The 25,549-nt window shown below is 37.9% G+C and overlaps 1 protein-coding gene across 2 annotated transcripts in view; it reads right to left on the bottom strand.

Moving 5' to 3' along the window:
* cnot4b (CCR4-NOT transcription complex, subunit 4b) overlaps window positions 1–24,341 on the bottom strand; it is a 41,267-nt gene extending 16,926 nt beyond the window's left edge. For both annotated transcript variants that reach the window (XM_055189665.2, XM_055189666.2), the window contains exons 1-7: window positions 24,124–24,341; window positions 12,538–12,766; window positions 11,196–11,393; window positions 2,397–2,483; window positions 2,162–2,263; window positions 1,956–2,081; window positions 1,751–1,869 (exon numbers count right to left, since the gene is read on the bottom strand). In XM_055189665.2, the coding sequence (XP_055045640.2) occupies window positions 1,751–1,869; window positions 1,956–2,081; window positions 2,162–2,263; window positions 2,397–2,483; window positions 11,196–11,393; window positions 12,538–12,711 (806 nt within the window). In that variant the 5' untranslated portion in view covers window positions 12,712–12,766; window positions 24,124–24,341. The remainder of the gene's footprint in view (window positions 1–1,750; window positions 1,870–1,955; window positions 2,082–2,161; window positions 2,264–2,396; window positions 2,484–11,195; window positions 11,394–12,537; window positions 12,767–24,123) is intronic.
* Between the last annotated feature and the right edge of the window lie 1,208 nt (window positions 24,342–25,549).

The following is a 25,549-nucleotide window of genomic DNA, read 5'->3' as shown; positions in this document are numbered from 1 at the left end:
GCTATAATAAATTATCTATATTTTGAGCTAAAACTTCACATACATGCTCTGGGGAAAAAGGTCTTGTGAAATGTTCCCTTTAAGCTCACATTACACACGCTGTTTCTGCTTCTCTCACGTAAATCTTAAGTCATAGACTGTAAAAAAAAATGGACGACATGACATCGCCTCCCTCCATTGTAATGAATTGAAGCCAAAAATGTCCAACCATGGTCGCCACCATCTTACGTAAAAACGTCAGTTTGGAGCCAAGGTATGCGCAGAAGGAATCGTCCGTGGAGCCAGAGGTGGAGCCGCGGTATCAAACTTCCGCCCAAACGCTTGCGTGACCAATTTAACCATGCCAATCATAATGACACGCCCTGTTTCTATAGCATCAAATTACTAGGTAAAATTAAACTTATCACAAAAATGAACACTGGAACATATATCAGCGTGATAACAACTACCTGAAATAACCAAAATCATCTTTCGGAAACTTTTATTGGACGTGTATATAATTTTTTTCCCATTCGTTTGAAAGGAGAGGGTGGGGTTTATGACTTGTACTGCAGCCAGCCACAAGGGGGCGATCAAAGAGCCAGCGGCTTCACTTTTCAAGACTTATGAGGCACACCGTCTTGAGTAACTATAGAATAGTATTACATCCTTCATATATCCAATGAGTCTTTAGTTTTATCAGATTTATAAAAGACCAGATCAGCGATTTCCAACATAACACAGAAGTCTTACTTACCGCCTGCAACTCATGACCCAGTTGGGACTTTTCAATGAAACCCAACGTTAAACAAACACACACAAAACTTCGCTGCTACCCCGGATAAACAAACTATATCCACTGTTTCCATAAGGCTGTCTCAAGGCTCATGTGATTGACGTGTGGGTGTGCTTTTTCGGGGGAAGTGCCCATAAAATAAATATGATACGTAACATCTACCCATGATACGTAAAATTATGAAAAAAACTTTACGAAACTTGTACGAACTCTGGCGAAGTGCATTTGGCACAGACATACTCACACGTCCAACTGCTTTTTTGACACTTTGTCTAAGTTAAGCATAAGAGACCTAACTCTTAAACTGTTAATAAGTCAGAATGCATGAAACACCGTTACCCCCCACCCCCGAAAACAAAGTGCACAAATATTTTGGCTTGAGAAACTCCAATGCTGTGTTCAGACCAGCCGCAGTAGAGGCGTCAAGCGTGAGTTATTTCAATGTTATGTCAATGTAAAGACCCGTTGACACGCGTCTGGAGGTCTCGCGGCGCGAATGAGGCATTTAGCACAGCAGACGCGATTCCGTCTCATTTGCACGTCTAGTTTGTGAGAATGGTGCAAATTGAGCGTTGCCGTGGCAAACGCGCAAGTTAAAAAAAGTGAACTTTGGCGGAAAAACGCACCGTGTTAACCAATCAGGAGCTTCCTCTAGTAGTGATGTGATTACAGGAAGCGAGCAGAGTCGCAGAAGCCACTCCCATGACTCCTCGATGACTAGAATTTCACGCGCGAATAAAGCAAGTAAACTCAAAATGTTCAAGCGGCAAACTAGACGTGAATTTGACACCTCAAGCGCGGCTGGTGTGAACCCACGATAATAGGATTTTTTTTCTAATGGAACATTTTTGACACACCTACTTATTCTTTTCTATTACGCTAAGCCTCTGTGAACTTCTGAAATAAAGTATTATAAGTATCATATCAAGTATTTTTCTTTATCTTATTTGAGAAGTATGATTTTTCACTGCAAACCTCGGTGATGTGCCCGGTTTGCTCTTTGACTTCTCCCCTGTTGAGTTCTGCAGAAAGCTGGGGTTTGCTTTGTAGAGATCTTGTAAGAGTTTCTGCTCATATTCTTGGTGTTTTCCTGCCTGCAGGTGTGAAATAAAAAACAGTTCAGACTTAAAGTTGTAGAAATTTAAGCAAAGAGGTTAAAATAAAAGCTGCAACAAAATACCTGCATTTCCTCTTTTGTAAAACTGGCTGCTTCGTCTCCCAGCTCATGGAGATACATGCAGTCTGGTTTGGGACACTGCATGCTTTTTAGAAAATAACTGCAGTATTTTGTTGTACCTAAAGAAGCCTGCATGAAAGAAATACAAGTTAGATATGTTTATACATTTCATTGAATTAATATTCTTCAAAAGATGTTAGATAAATTACCTTGAGAGTTCTCCCATCTACTACAACATTGTTAACACATTGTATAGCTCTAAGGGCGTCCTCTGATCTGATGTAAGTGACGTAGGCACTGGCACTAGGACCCTGGGGACAAAATGATGGATGAATAGTGCACATGCAAGGAAAGAATAATGTTTATGATGAAACATAATGCACTTCTTTATTATAGGGCAAGTTTACAGATGTAATGTTGTTGACTGAAGACAGTGATGCTCACCTGTGAGCCAGCATAGGAAGTGCTGTTATTGATGACCACCTTGTGGATCTTTCCGAACTTCCCAAAGTATTCTGGCCTTTTTAAGACCTGCAATCGGAAAGCAATTATATTTAAACAGATGTTGATGAAACCGGCAGACCTCATTACGGATCATCAACAGCAGTTCATTTAGAAATGTCATTCACAGAAGGGTACATCTGATTATCATGACACCATCAGCAGCATTGATTTTTCTAGGGCCAGGTTTAATCTAGGTTAGGAACTAGATGTACCTAATCAACATTATTAATTACGACTACAACATTTTAGCTTGCAAATGCCATCAAAACCTTACATTACCACTAATGGCAAATACATGACTTTCCTAGGCTCTGGCTTACAATTTGGGAGCGTCTTGCAAACGTCATGCCAGAAGCGATGAGGTAATGACCGCTGACCGCTAATTTGGATTTGTAAATGTTGACTGTACATTTCCATTTGTTTGCATTCTGTTTACTGTGATGCATTGTTACACGGTTTTGTCACTAATTAATTTACCCTCCGGTATGATAAAATGAATAATGCACCAATTATATACACAATTTGCATTCTTCAATTTCAATTTTGGCACATTATTAGCATTAACCCAGCAAAGCTGCCTGTTTTATCGCAATATGTGGAAAAGAGAAATAAAAATAAAATTGGCCCAGTGCATCCATTATGTTTTATCCCCAACCAAAATCACTTTTACAATAATCACACTGTCATTACGACTTCCAAACTCATACATACTTTCCAGGAGGATTTGAGGACAGGAAATGATCATTTCTGTAATTCACAGTTGGTTAATTATAAGCAAAATGCTTAAGAGGTAAATTGTTTTACACAGTTGGAACAAAACAGTCATTGGAAACCGAGTGATAAAATGGATTTGTTTCAAATAACAGACTGTACTGGAAACTAATGACCTAAAACTCAGAGGATGTTTAACAAGGTCCGTAAATCAACAATAAAAAATTAAATAAAACACAGTGTGGCACACAAGCAAGTAGCAAGTGAATAACAGCTCATTGGTGGAAAACTTTAGCTTGGCAACATGTTGCATTTGAGATTCTGATCACTCTTGAACTGTGAAAGCAGACCGGATATTTCTTTGTGGTCTTTGTTCGAGTGAAGCAGTCCTCTCACTTAACGCCTTCGCTGAACAGTGAGAAATGAACAAAAGCTCAAAAACACCAAAATGAGACCGGCAGAGGAGAAATCGGCTAAATACTTCAAAGTAAAAAAACGAACTACAGAAACAATATTCGGTGAGAAAAATCCCATAACTTTTTAAGCGTGGGTCATTAAAATTCTGAAGGTGTATCAGGGTACAGCAAGGGGTCCACTAGAAAAAATATTTAATGACATTTCAAAGTATTTGAATAAAATTATAACATTATAAAGGGGCTGTGAAGGCCAAAAATCCCTACACTGTAAAAATGACTTGTTGCACTTACATTTTTAAGTTTAATCAATTTGAAATTAATTTCTTGACTAGTGAAGAGTTGTTTTAAATTATAAAAAATTAAGTTGAAATAACTTAGGCTAATTTAACTTTATTTTTATAATTTATAGCAACTCCTCAAGGAAGACCCTAAGAGATTTGTCAAAACAAATTTCTTGACACTGTAAAAAGTAAGGGGTGGATCACCTTAAAAAAATACTTTAGTTGGTAATGGCAAAAATGTGAAGTTTTCACTTAAGTGAGAAAATGTTTAAAGAGCAACAAAGGTCCGATTCACGATTTTACATTTCGTTTGAGGTGTAAGTATGGATAAGTCAATTTTTAATAGGGCTGGGTAAAAATATATATATTTTTCGATTGATCAGGTTTTTTTACATGGTCGATTCAAAATCGATTCTCAAAGGTCACGACTCACGAATCGATTTTTTTTTATTTCAGCAAACATTGAACGTAAGATTAACGTTAATCTAATTACTAGTCTTCTTCACTAGATGTAACCCTCTTTTTTGCTTTGCACGATGTTACCAAGGAGCGAGAGGCAAGCCTGTCATTCATTCATTCAGCGCTTACAATGACGGTTTCAGGTGCTCTGTCGACGTTGATGCCACCTTCACATAAAAAGTTAGAGGTATGGAAGCATTTTAGATTTCGCAAGCAAGACGACGACGATAGTGTTGTGGCTTTAAATTTCTTTTCATTAATTGCCCATTGTAAACTTCTGTTGAATCGAGAATCGAGTATAAAAACGACCCGAGATTTGGAAAATCGAATCGATTTGGCAGCCTGTGAATCGAAATCGAATCGATCTGGAACATCTGAATCGATACCCAGCCCTAATTTTTAAACGATGACGCGAGTTATCGTCTCCAACGTAAATCTCTTTTCTTGGACTACAACAAACACACAGATTGTAGGCAACAGTTTTCTTCCTGGGATTGGTGATGTAGATGCGACCGACATTATCATAATTCCTCCCACTTGGACTCACAGCCTGTAAGTTAACTCCTGTCAGAATTGCATTGTGCATGAATCTTTTAAACATGGTAAGGAGCGTTAGGGCTGTCACAATGATTAAATAATCATCTCATTGCAATGATTTCAGATCACTGCAATGATTGCACATCTCTCTAAAAAACACAAGGGGGAGCTGCAGCGCCTGTATAAACGAGACCGTATCAGATGGCGCTCTTAACTGACAGTGTAATGCAATACATTGCAAAATAGGCTTCATGCCCAGCTGCACTACTTCCTGAACTTCAGCCAGCTCCTTGTTTCCTGTCTGCCATTATTGGACAAACTCATTAATCCAGGTGTGCCTGACCTCGGTGGTCACAACAACAATAATCAGACACACCTGGATTAATGAGTTTGTCCAATAATGGCAGACAGGAAACAAGGAGCTGGCTGAAGTTCAGGAAGTAGTGCAGCTGGGCATAAAGCCTATTGCACAATTAAATACAGTGAAAAAAAGAAATTCTGCAAAACTTCGATAAGGAGCACGAACTGCCAGGTAAAACAGCAATTCCAAATTTAGGGAAGTGAAGGATGCTATTCTTAAGGATCTGTAAGAAATTAATTTCTTTGCAGCCACTAAGGACATGTGGTCCAGTACTAATATGACCTTAGAAGGATTGGCTACTATTTAAGTCCTGTTCCGGTGTGGTGTAGTCGGTTTATTTTGATTGCAATTTTATTTTCAGTTATTTTTTAGACACTTTATTGACAATTAATCGTTAAACAAATTTCATAATTTTGACAGCCCTAAGGAGCGTCACATTTCCGGCTGACATCAGAGGTATTCAGTCCAATCACAGTGTACACATTAGCTGGCCAATCAGGGACACAGCGCTTTTCAGATCCATGAGTTCAGTGCGTTTCAGGAAGAGAGGGAAATCTGGAGTTACAAAATGTACGGTATGTGAAAAATAATGTGTTTTTTAACCATAAACCATGCGAACACATTATATAATACCAAATACACAAAAATACGTTGTTTATTCGCAATCAAATAGGTGCACTTTAAATACTTTAGGTGTTACCAATTAAAGTAATTTAAAGTTTTTACACCTTTTCACTTAAAGTGAGAAAATTTAAGCAGAAAATGTTTAAATATTTTAGGTGGTACCAATTCAAGTAAGCTTTCACTTTTTACAGTGCACTGTAAATTTTTAACAGTGTAATAGAAGGGAGACTCTAAGAGACTGAATTACACCCCCCAAAAACATCTCTCTCACTAGTAAAGATTTTTTCGGAGCACAAGATTAAGGCCGTGCAGTCAAGAAACTATTTCATAAGTGGCTCTGTGCTCCTGATCTCATTCAGACGCTCCTGTAAAGAGAAGTGTTTTCAATCTCTGTGTTTTTCACAGTGAATAAGTTGTTCTCTGCTGAGAGCTATTCAGGGTTCATGACGTCAGTTGTGATGGCAACTAAAGAGAAAGAGTGAAAGGACGTCAGACAGAAGAGGCAGAGAGATGTTTTTGTGGGTTGGTTGTACGGCAGGCTAAACATACTGTAGCTGGTAAGCAGGTAACTTTATCCCTTTTTCCAGTGAACAATGTTCATAGGTTTTAACAATGCGTGGCATAAAACCAAATCATATCTACATATCTAATGATATCTGCAAGCAATTCATTGTGAACACTTCTGAGCTTCAGATGGATAGAAGTCTGTGTGCCATGCCAAAATAACACAAATTATACGAGACTTCATACTAAATTGGACTAGAAGAGTAGAAATTAAATTTGAGTAGAAATGTAGTGGTGCCAAAATTGCAGCCACAATCCTATGCACTTTGTATGTTGTTCAGATTGGTCTATAACATACGTATCACTGCAAGGTTTTCTGGATGGCTGGGAGGCTGCTTACTTGCAAAGCAAAAAGAGCCCACTGGTGACAAAGACATGGCTCAGGTCCTACAAAATGTGTACATTTATGGAATTTTTCCAACCAATTTTGGCCAGGCAGAAATCGAAGATACAATTACTGAGAAAAGCAACGGCACATCTCTATTCAAAAATATGCTGTATGTACCATTATTCAACAGTCAAAGATTAATAACAGCAATATGAGAAATACTTAGAAATGTATACATTATTTATCTGGCTAAGTTGTTCATACCAATAAGCAATTTACTAGACCCATAATGTCAGGTTGGTCTTCTTGCACAAAACAATTTGAATGTACCAGCACAGAGGCTTAAGCAACTAGGACAAATGCTCCTTAACCTTCCTATTTCAACAGTTACTAAACAGACCAAGACCTTCTAAGGACACAGATGAAAAATATGCAACCAACAATGGAAACTAACCAAAACATTATTTAAAGGAACAGTATGTAGGATTGTGGCCAAAACTGGTATGGCAATAACAAAACTTGTGGCTAAAACTGGTACTGCAATCAGCCAACTGGTGGCCAATACACAAAATGACAACATAAACATCAGTTGAGGGCTGCAACTCCACTTTTTAAATTACAATATCCTGGCCAGACCACTGTTGTCAGTGATATAAGTATTTGAAATTAAAATGATTTCTTAATGTCTAGTGACATATCAGGGCATACTGTTCCTTTAATCCATATTCTGCTTTATGAATAAAACATAAAGGAATTAAATGCAAAAGATGCTAAATGACACTTTCATCAAAAATTAGATGATTGACTGAATGCTCTCGGCACGTATAATACTTTCGCTTCAAATCTGCCACAATGATTTTTCAGCAAAGCCCTCTAAGTGCATGGAAGATGAATTGGATGAACGTTGGCACACTACGTCTTTTTTTTACCGAGTTACATGAAATGTATCGAATACTGACAGATTTTAAACCTTTTATCTTTTTTATCTTTTATCTTAAAGTGGAGATTTTTGGAAAAAAAACTTGCATGTACGGAGTGGGTTTTGCTGCAAAAGACAAATCTCAAAATTATTACATACTAGGGCTGGGCAATTTGCCCACAATTTTATTTCACAATAGGATTTATTTATATCATAAAACGATATGAATCACTGTAGTTTTTTTTCTTTTAATAAGGTTTTTATGTTATTCAATTATTTAATGCCATAGAATGTTCATAATTTTCCACAAAAAACTTATACATGCATAAAAAAGAAGAAAAAAGCAAAATTTAAGCTCACTGAAGATAAACAGTCAGTGATGAAAGAATATATCTTATTAAACGCTAGAAAAGTCAAAAGCAGTGAGAGATTTTCCACAAAAACATAAGTGACAGACAGGTGCAAAATTAGGTAACTTCCCATGAAAGACCAAAGTCCAGATCTAATAACACATGCGTTTTCTCTTTCAGTTGTTTACTTTCTCTTAAGCCCTAAATGGTCATGTTTATGAGGATACTTCCAAAGACGAGAATTTTGACGCATTTATGTATTTAAGGCAAATAAAGCGGCAAAAATACTCACAAGCTACTGTCTGGGTTTTATATTGATATTTGTTAATGATCAGAAATTAATATTTCTTAGCAAATAGTACATTTTGACTACAGATATGGATGATCTGAAGCTTTTCTACTTTTTTGCAAAACTATTAAAAACATACTACATTTTTTTCATGGCACTAAGTAACATAATTTTGTAAAGTTAGGGCTCTTACACTCAGAGGCGATTCTAGGGTCTATGGGGGCCCCAAGCAGAAAATTCCCTGTGTGCAAGAAGTCTGCAAAAAATGTCCTTTGCTTAACCCACTATTCTACAGTGCAACAGTTACTGCGAAAGATACATATATACAAGTGTAATCTTCATCATACCTAACATTATTAACATGTTTGGATGCATAAATAGCATAACCTGTTTGGAAATAATATTGACAGCAGAGAAATATTTTCTACATTATACAATGATAGCAATGATTCATAACTTATTTTTACAAGAATATTTTTACAAGAATATTTTAAGAAACCAGTAATTTTATGAAGCTATACTAAATATTCTTAGTCATAGTTACTGCTAACTGTTATGTAAGTTAGTGTCCTAGAGTTAAATATTTGTAAACTAAATATTAATTTCATATATCTGAAAATACAGAACAGTATAACACATAAGTTACATCTGTTGATTTTCTCAGCAACAATGTAATTCTATAGACTTGACAAGAGGTTTTCTTGAGATTTGTTTGATAATGTTTGAGACCTGACAGGGTGAGGATGTAATTTGTCTTACCTCCATTATTAATCCCATCATCTCTCCGTTCTTCTTCCCTTTCCCTGCTTTGCACAAAACATTTCTGATGTACATCTTCAGAAGCCAATAGTGATCGATTCAAAATCAGATTAGCATTGTTATTTAGAAACTTCCTTTAGTCTCGTCATGTTTTCATAAGCTAACTCACTCGCGTGGTGTCTTTTGATTGCGGTTGTGCGCGAATGAACGCAATGACGCGCGCGGACATGAATACGTGCGTGCACGCGTGATTGCGACTGCTTTGTCGCTTTTACAAGCGTAAAATTGGGTAACTACATTGCATAAAGATACGTTTTTTCCGCGATTGTCTTTGTAAAGGATTGCAATAGTTAACTGATAAAATTTAAAATTGAGATTTACACCGGGGCACAAAAGATTTACACTTGGGCAAGTGCCTGACTGGAGCTGGACTGGACACATTAAACTACATGTGCGTGGGCTGCTCACTTTAGCGCCTTTTTGTGGTTAAATTGTTTTAAATCACTTGATTGTTAGCATTTGCAAGCCGTTGAAACACGTGCAAATGATAAACCTTTCCTATTTAAATTTGCGTATTAATCTGGGAATCACATGCGAGCCGAACCATGGGTCGTGATCCGTACGGATCAACTGCGACAGCACTACTGAACGATACACCGTCACCCATTCGCTACGTTCATTTTCGAAACTGGCAAGTTATCGACCTGGGTTGGATTTTGACTGGGCTAAGCCAATGTCAATCAACATTCCATCCAATCGAAAATTTGATATGCACAGTCATGTTGAGTATCTATTTTCATCTACTGGGTGTAGCTGGCCATCCGAGAAACAAACTTGGGGGCCCTCTAGTGGCTCGGGGCTCCAAGCAGTTGCCTGCCTTGCCTGTTGACAAGGTGCGCCTCTGCTTACACTGTAATATGTCAAAAAATATGCTTTCACCAAGAAATGTTTACATGGCAAGAGTGATTTCTTTGTCTTTGACACCCATCTAAAAAGAAGTGCTGTTGATTGTTGGATTTTTTTTTGCATAAACCTCATCCAGATGTTAGAGATGGCTCAATCAGTTAGATTAGGGATGCACAGATATGGAAATTTTGGCCGATACCGATAACTCTTTATATTTGGGGCCGATAACCGATATATATATATAGGCCGATAAATATTCATATTATTTTCACAATGAAAAACTCCCAGACTGCGGACATCCTGTCTTTGCGCTAGCCTAGCATACTCTTCTTAAGCCCGCAACTCGTGTCATCTTCGTGCTATGTCACAGAAAGCACCAATCAAAACTCCACATGGCCAGCAATGAGCAAGTGAAGTGGTTCAACAAACCCAAAAAATCCATAATTTATCAGCTTTCATTTATCGGCCTAATTTTGCTATCAGACCGATAACCGATAATATTAAAAATAAGCAGTTATTGGCCGTCATATCGTTATCGGCCGATAACTGCTTATTTATATATCGTGCATCCCTAAGTTAGATACTCCTCTCAATAAAATATATCGACTAAAAATTTGCTCAACCATTTGGTTTTGCGAAGTAGTTAAAGGGTTAATGAGCGGCGAATGCGCTACTTGCACTTTTCTTACACAATAAACAGCGTGCGCATATAGCACTGTTGTTTTGTGTTTCAATGGCTTAAAATCACTTGTTTTAAAACTGCGATGCTTAAATACTTGTACAAACGTTAAGTTTTCGTGACCACGCACACAGCAACGTGACCTGGGCGCGTAACCTTGATAAAGACCATTGTCCAAAATCTCTAGCGGTTGATAAATTTCAACCAGTTTATCATATCTAGTGGTTTATCGGCCAACCCTATTACATACCAATAAAATGACTAAAGTGTCGTTTGTAAAAATAAGGCATTTCAATTACTGACTAATAACCTTTTAATTGCCATTAAAGTGAAATTACTGAACCTACACAAAAATGCCCATCTGAGCTCTTTGCATGTTCCTTGGGCAAAAACTGAGTATAGAGGTATCCTTCTGATAAAATCAGAAGAAAAAAATCTGTATTAAATAATCTACATGCTAAGCTATCTTCAAAGGGTGAAGAACATCAATTACACAATGCTGATTATGGAGATGTGAAAGGCGGTTGGACTTTTGCATGTGAGCATTATGAATCACCTCGGGGTCAGCGAGTCTCTGTGAAAGGCCAACCGCGAACACCAGGTTCCTCTGGACAACACGCACGCTGGATAGGTGTTTGCGGTTTTCTGTTATTTTCTGCTTCCGCTCGTTTTGCTTCTGCTTCTTCTCGGTCTTTATCCTCTGAAGCTCCTCTTGAGAGAGAGGTTTGTATACTGCAGGGTCTTCTGGGTAGGGCTGCACCAGATAAAAGATGTTCAATATTAGTAGACTGTAGAAACTGGATTAGGTTTACATTTACATTAATTTTGGTATAGATCCTATCATCTAAACGCATCTGAAAAATATGTCTGGGAACACCTAGTGGCGTGAAATGCATAATGTATTCATCACAAGAAAATACGAAACAAAAACAAAAATGGCATCATAACCATTTGCAAATGAAGGCAAAGGGGTGGTGGTAAACTGGCACACGAGGGGCATGTTTTAGTGATTAGCTGGGAGTGTTTATAGCAAATATACAAGTACTTGGGGTCCATTGTACTCGCAAAGTGTTCGCTCTAAACAGCTGTACAGCAGAGATGAAATCATGTAGACCTCGAGGCAACAGAAGAGGAAAGTGAATTATGCCATCAAAACTCCCTGTGATGCTGAATACGAGCCATTTAAAAACTCTCTTTGCCCTCACGTCCCTCAATGGAGTCATTCCTTTAGAAATAAAGCATCGCTCAAAGTTTCTTGAGTTAAGGCCGTACAAAAAACCCAGCGGTTTCAAAGTGTCCCAGTGCTGCCAACTGGGCAATATCATAAAATTTAAGTGGAAACAAAATGCCAAACTAGTTCTCGTTCTGGTTTTTAGGCCTACTGAGCAAGAACCTGACAACTATTTTATTTTTAGCCCATTTGAAAGCTTTATCAGTACACCAATTTTGTCAATACTAGTGCTGCAACAAAATTATTTTGATAATCAGTTAATCAATCGACCGATTATTTGTGATTAATCGATTAATCGGATAAAAAGCTAAACAATTATTTCATACGATTTTTGGTTAATTATAACTAAACAAAATCCTAATGAAAACCAGGGTATTCATGTGTAAAAGTGTACTTAAAGAAATGCTAAACTTACATATTTTGATATTTTAAACCTTAAATAAAAAAACACATTGAGTACGCAACTGAGTATAAATACAGAAGTCATTAAGTAATCATGTCAGCTAACCGTGATCTCAATTTTGGTCATAACAATCTTGATTATGATTTCCCCATAATTGAGCAACCCTAATATTTATTACATATAGTCCAGTGAATAGTTTGTCTATGTTTAAATCACAAATATGGACGATGGTATTGGTTTCTAATATACGGACTCATTGGTTACCTTTCTGCAGGCCGGACAGAGGCCGTTCTCATCTGTACGTATGCGATGCCAACAGAAGCGACAGATCTGATAGCCGCAGGTGCAGGGGAAGAAGTTGACGTCGTCAATCTCCAATGGTTCCATGCACAGTGGGCACTCCATGGGGTCCCCCTTGACCTCAGGGCTGTGGGACATCCTATGGCACAACGCAGAGAGAAGAGAGAGGCGTTCTCGCTGTTCAGAGGGAGAGCTGATGAGGAAGAGAGGATAAAACAATAAGTGACTTTTCAAGGACAACGTGTTGAGTAGCATTTGTTACAGTTCAAAATAGCTCTAAACAGGTTAACTAGAAACAAAACCAGATTTCATTCCAATTAATCATCTAGTAATCCTTTTGTCTATTATTTCTACCATATGCGGTGTACACACCAAACACAAAGCATCGCGTTACTCACTCCAGATTACTCGAAGGATTTAACTCAGGGTTTCCCGCAGAAAATTTGTTTTGGGGCCAAGGGCGTGGCAATCAAAGGGGCGGGGTGTATGCGTCATGATGAAAATTTTAATATTTTAATCAAATAAATAAATAAAATATTTATTTTTAAAACACTCAAATAAAACTTGATTTTGAAGAAACTATGACAAAAAATGAACACATACTAGATTATTAATGAATTAAATGTCTTTACCTCTAACGGTAATAGCTGCGTGATGAAGTGAAACTAAAGGGTTAATAAACACAAACTGAAGCAGATGTTGTAGAACATCTGGCGAACGATGATAGATAGCGCAAAATTTGTAAAAACTGATTATTTCCCACTATTAATTACATTATCTTAAAGGAGTGTAACTGTAGCATGTAAATAATGCACTAGGGCTGTGCAATTAATCGTTTTTCGATTTCAATTTCGATTTTTGCACATTTCGATTGCAAAAACAAGATAATCGAGGGAGATCGATTAGTGTGCCGCATTTCTGTTATTTCGTTTTGAGTCATAAATCCGACGCGTCATAAGCAGCTGCGCCTCGCACACAAAGTAGAAATCCTCATGTATTTGTTCAGTTTTATGCTTTTCAAGCGAGCGGAGGCAAACTATCCCTCACGTTTAAAATATCAGCTGGATCGTGGCGCCGCTCTCCGTGCAGAGAGCTGCGCGCTCAGTCATCTGTTTAAAGTCAGGTCACTAGGTAATAATCCTGTTTATGTTTGTAAAGTTATATGCATTTCAAGCGATCGTGTTTAAAATGTGAATCGCGTTCTGCTGGCACTTAAACACTACTGCTTTGACACGTGTAGCCTTCTGCAGCAACACTAAACAATGCATTGAATGTATGCAGGGCTTGACATTAACACCCGCCAAATGCGGGTATATTTCGGCTGCGACCGTTTGTGGAGACGCGCGCGCGTTCAGCGGAGCGTTGCGGACCAAAGCGCCACCTCCCAGAGAGCGCGCGACTCGAGAGGTGATGGATTTGCGAATGCACAAGAGGACGCAGTCTGAGCGCATACACACTTCGGGAAAGATACAACAATTGCATGGAAGTGATTGGAGAGATATATATTGCGTGCACATTTTCAGGGCAAGAGCGGAGAGAAATTCAGCGCATTCCTGAATGCTCACGAAATCAAATGAAACCCGCCAGCTGAGAGGTTCGCGCATCATTTTAATGTAAGCTACTTTGGGCAACAATAATGCCCTCTCGACAGTTGTCATTAAAAGTCTTAAATCACTTTTAACAGAAAACATGATCAAGCATATAAAATACAATCTGCATAAACAAGTTGAAAGTAAAATTCATGTATATTTCTTGAGTGCTGTTGTTAATAAATATTTAAAGTGGTTGTCGAGGGGTTTTGTGTATATCTTTTCAGTTAATCTTCTACACCCCTGCTCCACTTTTAATATATTTATTCAATGTAAATCTATTTATGCCTTACTAGACTGTTTTTATGCACCTAAATATATGATATGATCTATACTGATATACCTGGTATATACCAGCTAATGTTGTCCTAATTTGGGTGGTCAGACTGCATTTGAAATTCAATCTGCATCTAATTTAGCTAAACCAAGTAAATTTGCTCAAATTAAAGTCATTTTAGGATGCCAAAGTCAAGTTTAATTATATTAAATGTATTTTACCAGCAACAAAATTGTGGCCTGTGAAAATGCTGAGTGGCTAGTAACTTTGGAAAACAACTTGCCACTTTGGCTGGTGAGCAAAAAAGTAATGTCAAGCCCATGTATAAATGCATGTTTTACAGTCATTTAAGTAATCGTGTTAAATAATCGAGATTAAGATTTTTATCAAAACAATCGGGATTATGATTTTTCCCATAATCGAGCAGCCCTATAATGCACATGAATAAAGTGAGCAAGAGCGCTTTTATATCTAATCAACAGGCACGTGAAACCTTAGCAGGTTGCTCAAACAACAAAATCACCAGCTAACTTACTTTAACATTAGAAGAACTATAGACTAATACAATAACAGGCTTAAATAAACCCAAAACATAAGTCCACTTACAGTTCTCACGGACACGTGTTTTATCAACTGGCTATCCTCCAGACATGACGGACCACGTTTTATCTCATTTCGGCCGTGTGGTGCGCATGCATGCTCGCGGTGTGAAGCGCGTCTGCGCTATTCTCCGAGATGTTTTATAAACTGGCTAGTTATCCTCCAGACAGTGACGGTCCGGACCACGTCTCTCTCATTGCGGCCGTGTGGCGCGCGTCCCCGCATGCGGTGTGATGCGCGTATGCGCTATTCTCCAAGATGCACTTGGAGATTTCTTTTTGGACAAGCTAGTTAAGGCGGTAGTATTTCCAAGCTTAGACGGGCCGCCTTAACTGAAATATGCCTGCGGGAAACCCTGGTATCATGGTTATATTTTCACTGAATGATCTTTATGTAAAATGGTTTAATGAAACAAACCACGAAAAATACTTCAGCTGGGTTAAATAAACTGGGTCACACATATCATAAAAATATTAAATTGGGGCGATAGACCTAAAAAGGTCTATCCTGAGGCAGCATAGCTTACACCTTAATTTATTTGTGCAGTAATACTCAAATCCCTTAAAAATAAAAAACAACAACATGCACGAGTACAAACAAAGATTTGTCTAAACAGTTCCGTTTCCTGGCATCACTTCCCCCTGAAGTGTATTCAACAAACAATGGAACGAAGTTCCTGAATGGAAACAAATACAAGTCCAGCCTGAGGTGTCCAACATGACTATGAGGTGTCCAGCAAAGCAATATCTTCTTCATGTTACATGCAGATATACTTATAAAACAGCCTAGAAGGGGTATCAGACTATCAGGCTGATAAATTAAGACTGCAAAATACTAATAAAAACTGATACACTAACACTGCACATCCCCACTCTATCATTGCCATGCACCCAACACTATGCAATGGACTCCAATCCTAACGCAACATCATCAACCATCCCTAACCTGTCAAAATCCAATATCAACCCAATACCACTGCACATGGGTATGCACAAGTACTTTTTTTGTCCTTGTGCATACCCATGTGTGTTTTATGTGTATATAACCTGTATATTGTGTTCATACGGTGTATAATGTTTGTCCTAATAAAAGTGATTTGATTTGGCTAAATGAATAGTCACTTAGTAAGAGGAGTGTGACAGTGAGTGGTGAGGTGGACACAAGGCGATAGGGAAAAGGGGAGCTGGCTAAAAATATCTCATTCAGGGCAGGCAGAGTACAGCAGGAGGAGCCAGCCCCTGAATCTCCCTTTAAAAGGAAAATGGTGATTGAATGCTTGGGATGGCCTGCTCTACATGTAGGGTAATCAGCACTTCTGTGGATCAGCAAGGTCTCACCCCAGCTAACAGGGGGTGGGGACGAAATACGCTCCTTAGCATGCCAATATCAAATTAGAAACCAAGTGTGAGGGTTTTTTGCAGACCCCAGTCGGATCAAGTTGGAAGGAATTCCCACCGTCAAAGGGAAGGGAATGCCTTCCCAGGACATTAGCAATTACTTTGGGTAAATGTCTGGACTTTCGCTGAGACCTGCTGAGGATGCTGCAAAACAAACACTGAACACCGCTTTAGGAAATGGGATTTGATTACAGCATAATAATTATATTCCCCATTAGGCAGCATGGGGCTTGATCGTTTTGGCTTCGAACATCACATGCACATCAGTGTTTCCCCTACATTCATTTACATGTGGCAGTCCGCCACAAAAATCTAATTAACCACCATAAATAGATTTTTGCACCGGGTTGCTTCTGTACACATAGCCGTGGCATCAGTCGGTGTGACTCTAAAACCTAGTTTATACTTGACGCGTCTGCTGTTGGTGCACGTGGCGAATGTGTCATCGCACGGCATGCGTCCGTGAATGCTAATTGCTAGGGATGCACCGATATGGAAATTTTGGCCGATACCGATAACTCTTTAAATTTGAGGGCCGATAACCGATATCTATAGGCTGATAAATATTCATATTATTTTCACAATGAAAAACTCGCAGACCGCGGACATCTTGTCTTTGCGCTAGACTAGCGCACTCTTCTTAAGCCCGCAACACGTGTCATCTTCGTGCTATGTCACAGAAAGCACCAATCAAAACTCCACATGGCCAGCAATGAGCAAGTGAAGTGGTTCAACAAACCAAAATAATCCATCATTTAAGGGCTTTCATTTATCGGTCTAATTTTGCTATCAGACCGATAACCGATAATATTTAAAATAAGCAGTTATCGGCCGAAAACGATATGTCGGTCGATATATCGTGCATCCATAATAATTGCGCAAAACCACATTTCGTGAGGCAGTGTGCACGTCTAGGGATGCATAACGATCACACACATATATGATGTAAACAAAAACTTTTATTCTGCTATAGATTAATCGCGATTAATCGTTATGCATCCCTAGGGACACATCAAGTATTGGCTTTGCGCGTGGCTTCGCATCCGCAAATGGCCGACTTGACCACATATTAGTTACCCATTATTAAGTCTGTGGGGAACACTGCACATGTTGTGAAAAAGCTAAGCATAATATGTAGTGCTGCCTCCCGATTAGTCGCGACTAATTGTTTGCAGAATAAAAGTTTTTGTTTACATAATATATGTGGGTGTACTGCATATAATAATTATCTGTACACACACACACGCACGAAACATTTGCATGTGAATATACATGTTTATATTTATATATAATTTATATTATATATAAATGTAAATATTTATTATATAAGTATATATTTTTTCTTAAAATTATACATGTTTGTATTTATATATACATAATTATTATACACAGTACACACACACTTATTATGTAAACAAAATTTTTTATTCTGCAAACAATTAGTCACGACTAATCGTGAGGTAGCACTAATGATATGAACATAATATGAAACAATAAAAAGTCAAGGCTGAACTTTGAACTCAAGATCTATATGAGTGAGGATAAAAACATAACATTTCTGTCTTTTGACTACCATATCACAGCTAATGTATTGTACACTCATAAAGATTGCTGATTCTTATTCTGCTTTCAATGTGAATGCAAACTAAACTGGACTGAACTAAACTAAACTGAGGAGTGATTTGCTTTGACTACCTGAAATAAAACCCCACTTGCACCACTTCTGATAAAGGAGACAAACCCTAAAACATGTTTGCGAGAGGACGAACATTTGACTCCTGAACCTTCAAACAAGGTGCTGGGAAAACGTGTAATGTAAGAATACAAACAATGTTGTTTGAGTGAGTTTTGGCAGTTGTATATCTTTTTGTGCATACATTCACCCAAATCGCTTGAATCACAAAGGGTCCTTTATTTATACGGTGCGCAGGGGTCAATCTGGAATTACCTGTCTGCCTTCATAGCATACTCAATCCATCAGAAAACATTCAAAAAGCTTATCACAGGTGCATCACAACTACAAAAGGGCTTTTCTGCACCTTACTATGAAGAAAAAACATCAATTGCATGAGAAAATGACTTTTCTGGAGGAATCTGTTGACTAAAGCCCTGGGTACACTTTACTTTTTCAGCATACATATCAGCGTACAAAGCGCGTGACGCAAATTTTGTCATCGGAATAGTATGCGTGTACTGTACGCGCAGGTCGTGCATACGCGCAAGTATGTCGTATGTAGGACAGGAAAGGTATTGGTATTAGTCAATACGCATGCGTAGAATGCCTATGTACATGTATTTAAGACAACTGGTAATAATGATTATGAAAACGTTTGCAACAAACATGAATAAATAACCAACATTTACAAACATGAATGCACAGTGCATCTCTAAACTGGTGTTGTTTAACCTTCTAAAAAAAATTACTATTTTAATGTTCGCAAATGGGCAGCTCGAAGACATCAAAACATGAATGTTTTTTGTTAACTACACAAAACTGTAAAGATTTGCAAACTCCAACTTTTCAACAATCACAAAGAAGTTTGGCTAGTGCTAAAAAAAATTAAAAACCGATTTCAATTAAACATGCATGTATGTAGAAAAAAGGGGTTTAAAAAAGTTTTAGTAATATATCAGGCTCTACCAGAAATGTATACTGAGGTCAAACGTAAGCTTATCAACCAGCTCGCATGTTGTACAGCTGTTTTTTTTTCAAACTTTGAATTTTATTTTCATCATACGCTGTTTTAATAAAGGTGACTGTGACTTGTATGTACACAAATAATCCACTGTTTAAAGTAGATCACATTGATGTCAATAAAATACTGTAGCAATGCTATAAAATGGATTTTCCTTTAGAAGATGAATCTGCTTCAATATCGAAAAAATTTTATCGCTATACTTATAAAACGATTCTTCATAACAAGAGCCTTTGCGTACAGTGTGCTGACATGTTTAGTGAATGATATTATTGACAGTTGTCTCATTCAGATGTCACAGAAGAGTGTAGCTGAAATAATCATCAGCGTGGGAGTTGTGTGTCCATTTGTGGGCTTCATTTCATGAGCAAACAGCTTTGGCAAGGAATGAAAGATGTGTCTGGCCAGAAACCGTGTAGCAAAAGATTATTCTGGGCAGAGAGAATAAAAACATTAAAAAAGCTATACTAGAACACAATAAGAGAAAAAGTAGCACCAGGTCTCTGAATTTAACAAATTGCACGTTATGACAGTACAGTTTACATGCACCATAAACATTGTAATTAGGGATGCAGCGATTAACCGGTTTCACTATTAACCGCGCTTTAAAATGTCACGGTTAAGTAACCGTAAAGCCTCCGCTACACCGCGTTTTTTTGTTTCACGCACGCACACACAAACCAGATCCACGAACCACCAAGAGGCGCGTGCGGCATGCGACATGCTCGTTAGCGCACTGTATTACAAAGCTCCGCGTTCAAAAGAATATGTGCGCGTGACACGTCTCTTGGTTGTTCGTGCATCTGGTGTGTGTGTGTGTGTGTGTGTGTGTGTGTGTGCGTGCCTGTACGGGTGCGTGAAAGAGCCACACTCCAATCGGTCTGTGCAGCATTAAAAACCTCCTCCTCGCGGATCAAATCCGGGTGGGGCTCCTGGTGGTCTGACTGCATTTAATAACGTTGAATTATTTTAACGCGTTAATGATTTATGAATTAATAGCATTTTAAACACGTTAATGCTGCCAGTCCAAAATGACTCGCAGAACCCAGTCCAGGATGACCCTGTGTTATTATTCATTTTGAGAGGCTCTTATCAGTTTTACTAATACTTCAAACACATCAAAGTAATATACATTTAGTTTTATAATATATTTATAATATATTATAATATATATTCAGTCCAAATATAAAATTACATTTATTCAAAAGATCATTCAAATGAATAGCCTACAGGTTTTAAAAGGCACTTATACTGTTTAAGTCAAAGCCTGCTAGGTTATTATTATTATCATTTGTCCAAGAATTACATAAAAAATACACAAACTGAAAATACAAAAGAATTTAGCAATTGTTAAAAAATGTATTCATGTGATTTTTTACATTAATGTTGTAAAATAAATGAGTCCATAATAACCGTAATAACCGTACAACCGTGATTATTTATCAGACTATAGCCCTATTCGGACGGGATTAGTTTTACAGGGGTAGATGGGGTAATGTAATTTTACCACAGGACGTCGGTAATATTAATGGTCAATTCGGACGGGATTAGAAATCTCAGTAAAACATTCAGAAGTGGGAGGGGTAACTCCTTTGCGCAGCGCGTCACCTCTCGTCTTCACGTGCACGTTACCTTGCCTCTTGATATCAGATGTGCAAACAACATGAAAGAGACAAGGAAAACGCGAAACACTGTGATTAATTTCAGTTTGGGGAGAACGTCAGTTTCGTAAACAGTTCCGCGAATCTGACTTTTTTTTTAAAGTTTGTGTCGTGTTTTATTCAGAAACTGACCTGCCACTGACTTGTTTCCCGTCTAGAACGCAAGTAAATGCTTCTTTAAGCGCTTCTATATTTAAAAGAAACCCGCAAATTGAAAGGAAATGACGCGATTTACGTGGATATTTACAGCTGGTCTATTCGCACTGGATTAGTATTACCTGAGGTAATTTCTCCGGACCTTTTTACAGAAGGTAAAAGACGCCGTAATCTTTACTGACATTGTCCGTAATGATTACTGACATAGAGCATTCGGACTGGACTAAAATCACAGAGAAGCTCTGATAAAAACTTGCTTTACCCCACCTCCCTATGTAAAACTAATCCCGTCCGAATAGTACTTAAAACCGTACCATCAAAATCTATAATCGTTGCATCCCTAATTGTAATCTGACAGAAATGTTCGTTTACATGTAAATTTTATATAATCCAAACCAAACGTTTGCGCGAGGGCACAGCCATGGTTGCCAGATTTGCAGGGTTTCCCGCAGCACTTTGCAGTTCGGGTGGCCCGCCTAAGCTGGGAAACCCTACCGCCTTAACTAGGTCATCATGCCTCACACGGCCAAAATGGTCCGTCACTGTCTGGAGGATAGCCAGTTGATAAAACGCGTGTCCGTAAGAACTGAAAGTGGACTTATGTTTTGGGTTTATTTAAGCCTGTTTTTGTATTAGTCTATAGTTCTTGCAAATTTAAAGTAAGTTAGCAGGTGATTTTGTTGTTTAAGCAACCTGCTAGCTAGGTTGCACTTGCCTATTGATGCGATATAATTGTTGAGCGCTCTTGCTTACGTTATTTATGTGCATTATTTACATGCTACAGTAGTTACACTCCTTTATTAACCCTTTCACTTCCGTTTCACTTCATCACGCAGCTATTCCTGTTAGAGGTATGTGTTAAAAACATTTAATTCAATAATAATCTAGTATGTGTTCATTTTCTGTCATAATTTCTTCAAATTAAAGTGTTTTTTCAGTGTTTTTAATAAAACTATTTTCATTTTCATCATGAAAAACCATCCCAATGGACATTCAAAACAATCCCAAAAGCATCCCAATGACTATTCACAGTCCAAATACCAATAACTAATGAATAAAATAATTTCATCTTTAACCCACAGAAAAAACTTGTGGAAACAGTTTAAACAGTAGCCCAAATCTGAACTTGAAAAAAGCAGAGAACTTGGCAACAGCATCTCTCGTGGGGTTCCCGCTTTATCTCCGGACAAATGTACAAAGTCGAAGCTAAGTTGGAGAAAGTTGATCTTAGGAGGTCTGATTCAGATATAGGCTATGAAAACACAATTGTTGAAAGGCATAAAGCTATTTTATTGCTTTACGTAGCCTAATATTATAAAAGTAAACATGAACCCTGCAGAATGTACAGCGAGGGACCCCATTATCTTAATAATCCGTGTTGCCATTGCCTTGCTATTGCACGTTTCTGTGACGAGAATTATGTGATATGTAAATAATTTGTAAACTTAAGCACAATTCTTCTGCGCATGTGCATGAGGTATTTTGGCATGCGAAAATACCATGATTCACGCATTTACATGCGTACTTGTCTCTTGATAATCGGATTACAGATCGGACTACACCACCCATTTCAATACAATGGAAAATTGCATCCGATCAACCTAAATTTATATTGATAAAAAAGGTGTACTGTTTACATAAAGCCATCAATCCGATTACAAACAGAATATTTGGTTTGGTAAAATTTTCAACACATTTTTAAAACTCAAACCTAGACTTGCAGATAGCTCTTAGCTCAATATAGAAAAACATGCAGTAATCTGCATGACTAATCTGTTTAAATCATGAAATTCAAAGCAACAAGAGCTGTTACAATAATTCCCAAAGTGTGGTCACTGAAAGACAATGTTATTTTTGCAGATCTTTCTGACGATAAAATTTTAGAAAATGAAATGCCAACTCATCGGACAAAATGATTTCTATGCAACCTAACACCAAAAATGTCCCCTTCAGGACAGTATCAAACACGACCCGCAGTGACCCAGACCAAACCATTATCTCACAACATTGCGTTAGGCACAGACAGCGCACTGACACCAGGCCTAGATGTCCCGGTCACCTCAGTCTGAAGTGAACCGATTAAAATCTTTCCCAAAGAACGATCCAAGAAGACTCTCCTTGCAATCCCCTTTACAAGAATGTTAAGTTAGGGTGACTGTTACACTGTATCAGTTACAAGACGTCCATCTAGACACAAAGCCCAGTTAGACTGTCAAAGCATGCACACAATTAATAGTAAAAAAACTAAGAATGTAACAGTAAGAGAGAAAAAAACAGTAACAGTAACAGTAAGCACGTCATGCTTGTATAAAACAGCAGGCAGCTAAAAAGGCCCACTGCTATGCTGACAAAACAATATGAATACTGCACACTCAACACTGTGGCAGCAGTAACTGTAGATTACAGGAATGGGATGTTGCAACAAAAACACTGAAACAATGAAAGAAATTGCCTTTAACTGCTCATAGCCACCACTAAAATGCTTGTCAATCACATTTGGTCAATCAGCATCAGATATCCACTGTCACTGTTTTGCTGTATCACATACACTATTGTTATGTCCGTAATAAGAACAGCATGAACAGAGATGACAGCAGTGCTTGATATCTGAAAACAACACACACAAAAACCTAAGCTACCAGTTAAATGTCCATAAGAAATCCCCTTACTGTGATCTAACTCTCATATATTAAATTTAAAGTAACGTGCTACCCATAATACAAGGAAATCCCCTTGTGTCAACACACCAGCATGTACAAAAATGAAATGTTTCCTTGTTATTGCCCATAAGTGAACCTGCCATGCTAACACATATGGAAGTTATTAAAAATAGCAATAGATAAACAAACATCGCTGTAGGTTTATGATGTCTCGTCTGGGCGTCTGAATAACCAAAAATGTGACAAAGTTTGACAAACTACGGATCGATATTCGTGTATTTCATCAAAAGCCGGTCAAAAGCGGCTAGATGCTAGTCGGCTAGCCGCACGGCTAACGTCACACTGACAGACCGCGAAAAGTGACATACAGACTGTACAAACACATAAAAATGTATATGATACGTAGGTTTTATGGTGCCAAACGGATGACATTTGTTACAAAAATGTAAAGTGATGGATAAAAGCAATTTGATGTGAAGGCGTTGGAGAAGACGGGCCTTGGTGGGATACTCACCCCGTCTATGTGTAAAGACAAATTCACAGCAGATAAACGCTATCTGAACAGCTCGGGTCTAGCAAATCTGCTAGTTTGGTTTATTTCCGGGGTGGTTTATTCCTGCTCCTGTGTGTTTTGATGTGAAAACACCAATCCTTTTATATTATTGCCTCTCTGTAGAGCGGTAGTGCCTCCTAACCACCATCTTACATTGCAATAGGGAGGGGGCGCGTCAAGTAGTGACTTTTCAGCGCATGCGCAGATGATGGATGGACTGTGTGCTTATGGGTAATGTATTCATAGTACTATTTTTAATTCAGCACTGCAGGAATTTACGACAAACCCATTGCATTTAATCAAATACAAAATATTTTATTACTGACTTTATTTCAGTAACAGGCAACAAATCACATAAATGAAGTCACTTGAAATATTTCACGACATAGTATGAAATACATTTTAATAAAATGAACAATATTCCGTCATCTTATATTTCACAAATGCAAAATGCTGGAGTAAATTATATATACCTTTGTATATGAACAAAAACATATTTCTCTAAACAATATTAGGAATACGATGAACAATTGAATTAATTTTAATAATTTTCTATGAAGAATGCATCTAAATGACCTTCTCTTGGGATGTTTAAATATAACACAATTTATGTTAACAATATTGTTTATTTATAAATTGCAGGAAATTGGATAGTACAGTGCTTAAAGGATTAAAATGACATTGCACGGTTGCATGTGCACTTACCACTCCTGTAGTTTAACAGTAGATGGAGACAAAGACCAAGTCTTTTAAAAAGACTAGTTTTAATGATTATATTATCCACAATCCATTGTCCAGGTTGATTCCACACAAGCTCTGGCATGTTGACTGTAGGAAGTAAGGACATGGTGGCGAAATGTGGTGTTCAGTAATCGATATGCCTTCCTGTAGCTTCCCCACACCCAAAGCACTGTGGTTTACCAAACACCATCACAAGCGTAGAATGTAATGCCCATAGCAGCTCCTATAGTTAGTAATTGGCAGAAACATTTCCATTTGAAGACCTTGTTGACAGACAGCCACCCAAGCTTGTATTTCTCTAAAATCCTCCTGTAAAATGATAGTAGGGTACCACAAATATAATCCTCAGGGAGAAGTGACTTAATGAATGCTTAAAACCTTTAATTGAGATAATTTTTTACTGAAAGACTGATTCATTGGATTCATTAAGATAATTGCACGTGTACAAGCTTGTCAATGCAGGTAGTCAGATCCACTGGGATGACCTGTATGCAATTAAAGCTTAAGATGATATGTGTTTGTATGTGATATATTTCAGGAAATAGCACTTATTCAAGAGGTCAACTTTCTGGAAAATGTTTTTTACTGAGATTCAATTCTGTCAAAGAATAGTGCTTATTTATAAAAAAACAGAATTGAAACTCAA

Source organism: Misgurnus anguillicaudatus, chromosome 1 (assembly GCF_027580225.2).
Source record: "Misgurnus anguillicaudatus chromosome 1, ASM2758022v2, whole genome shotgun sequence".
Taxonomy (NCBI): Eukaryota; Metazoa; Chordata; class Actinopteri; order Cypriniformes; family Cobitidae; genus Misgurnus; species Misgurnus anguillicaudatus.
The sequence above is the reverse complement of the archived record's forward strand: the minus strand, read 5'-3'. Positions and strand labels throughout refer to the sequence as shown.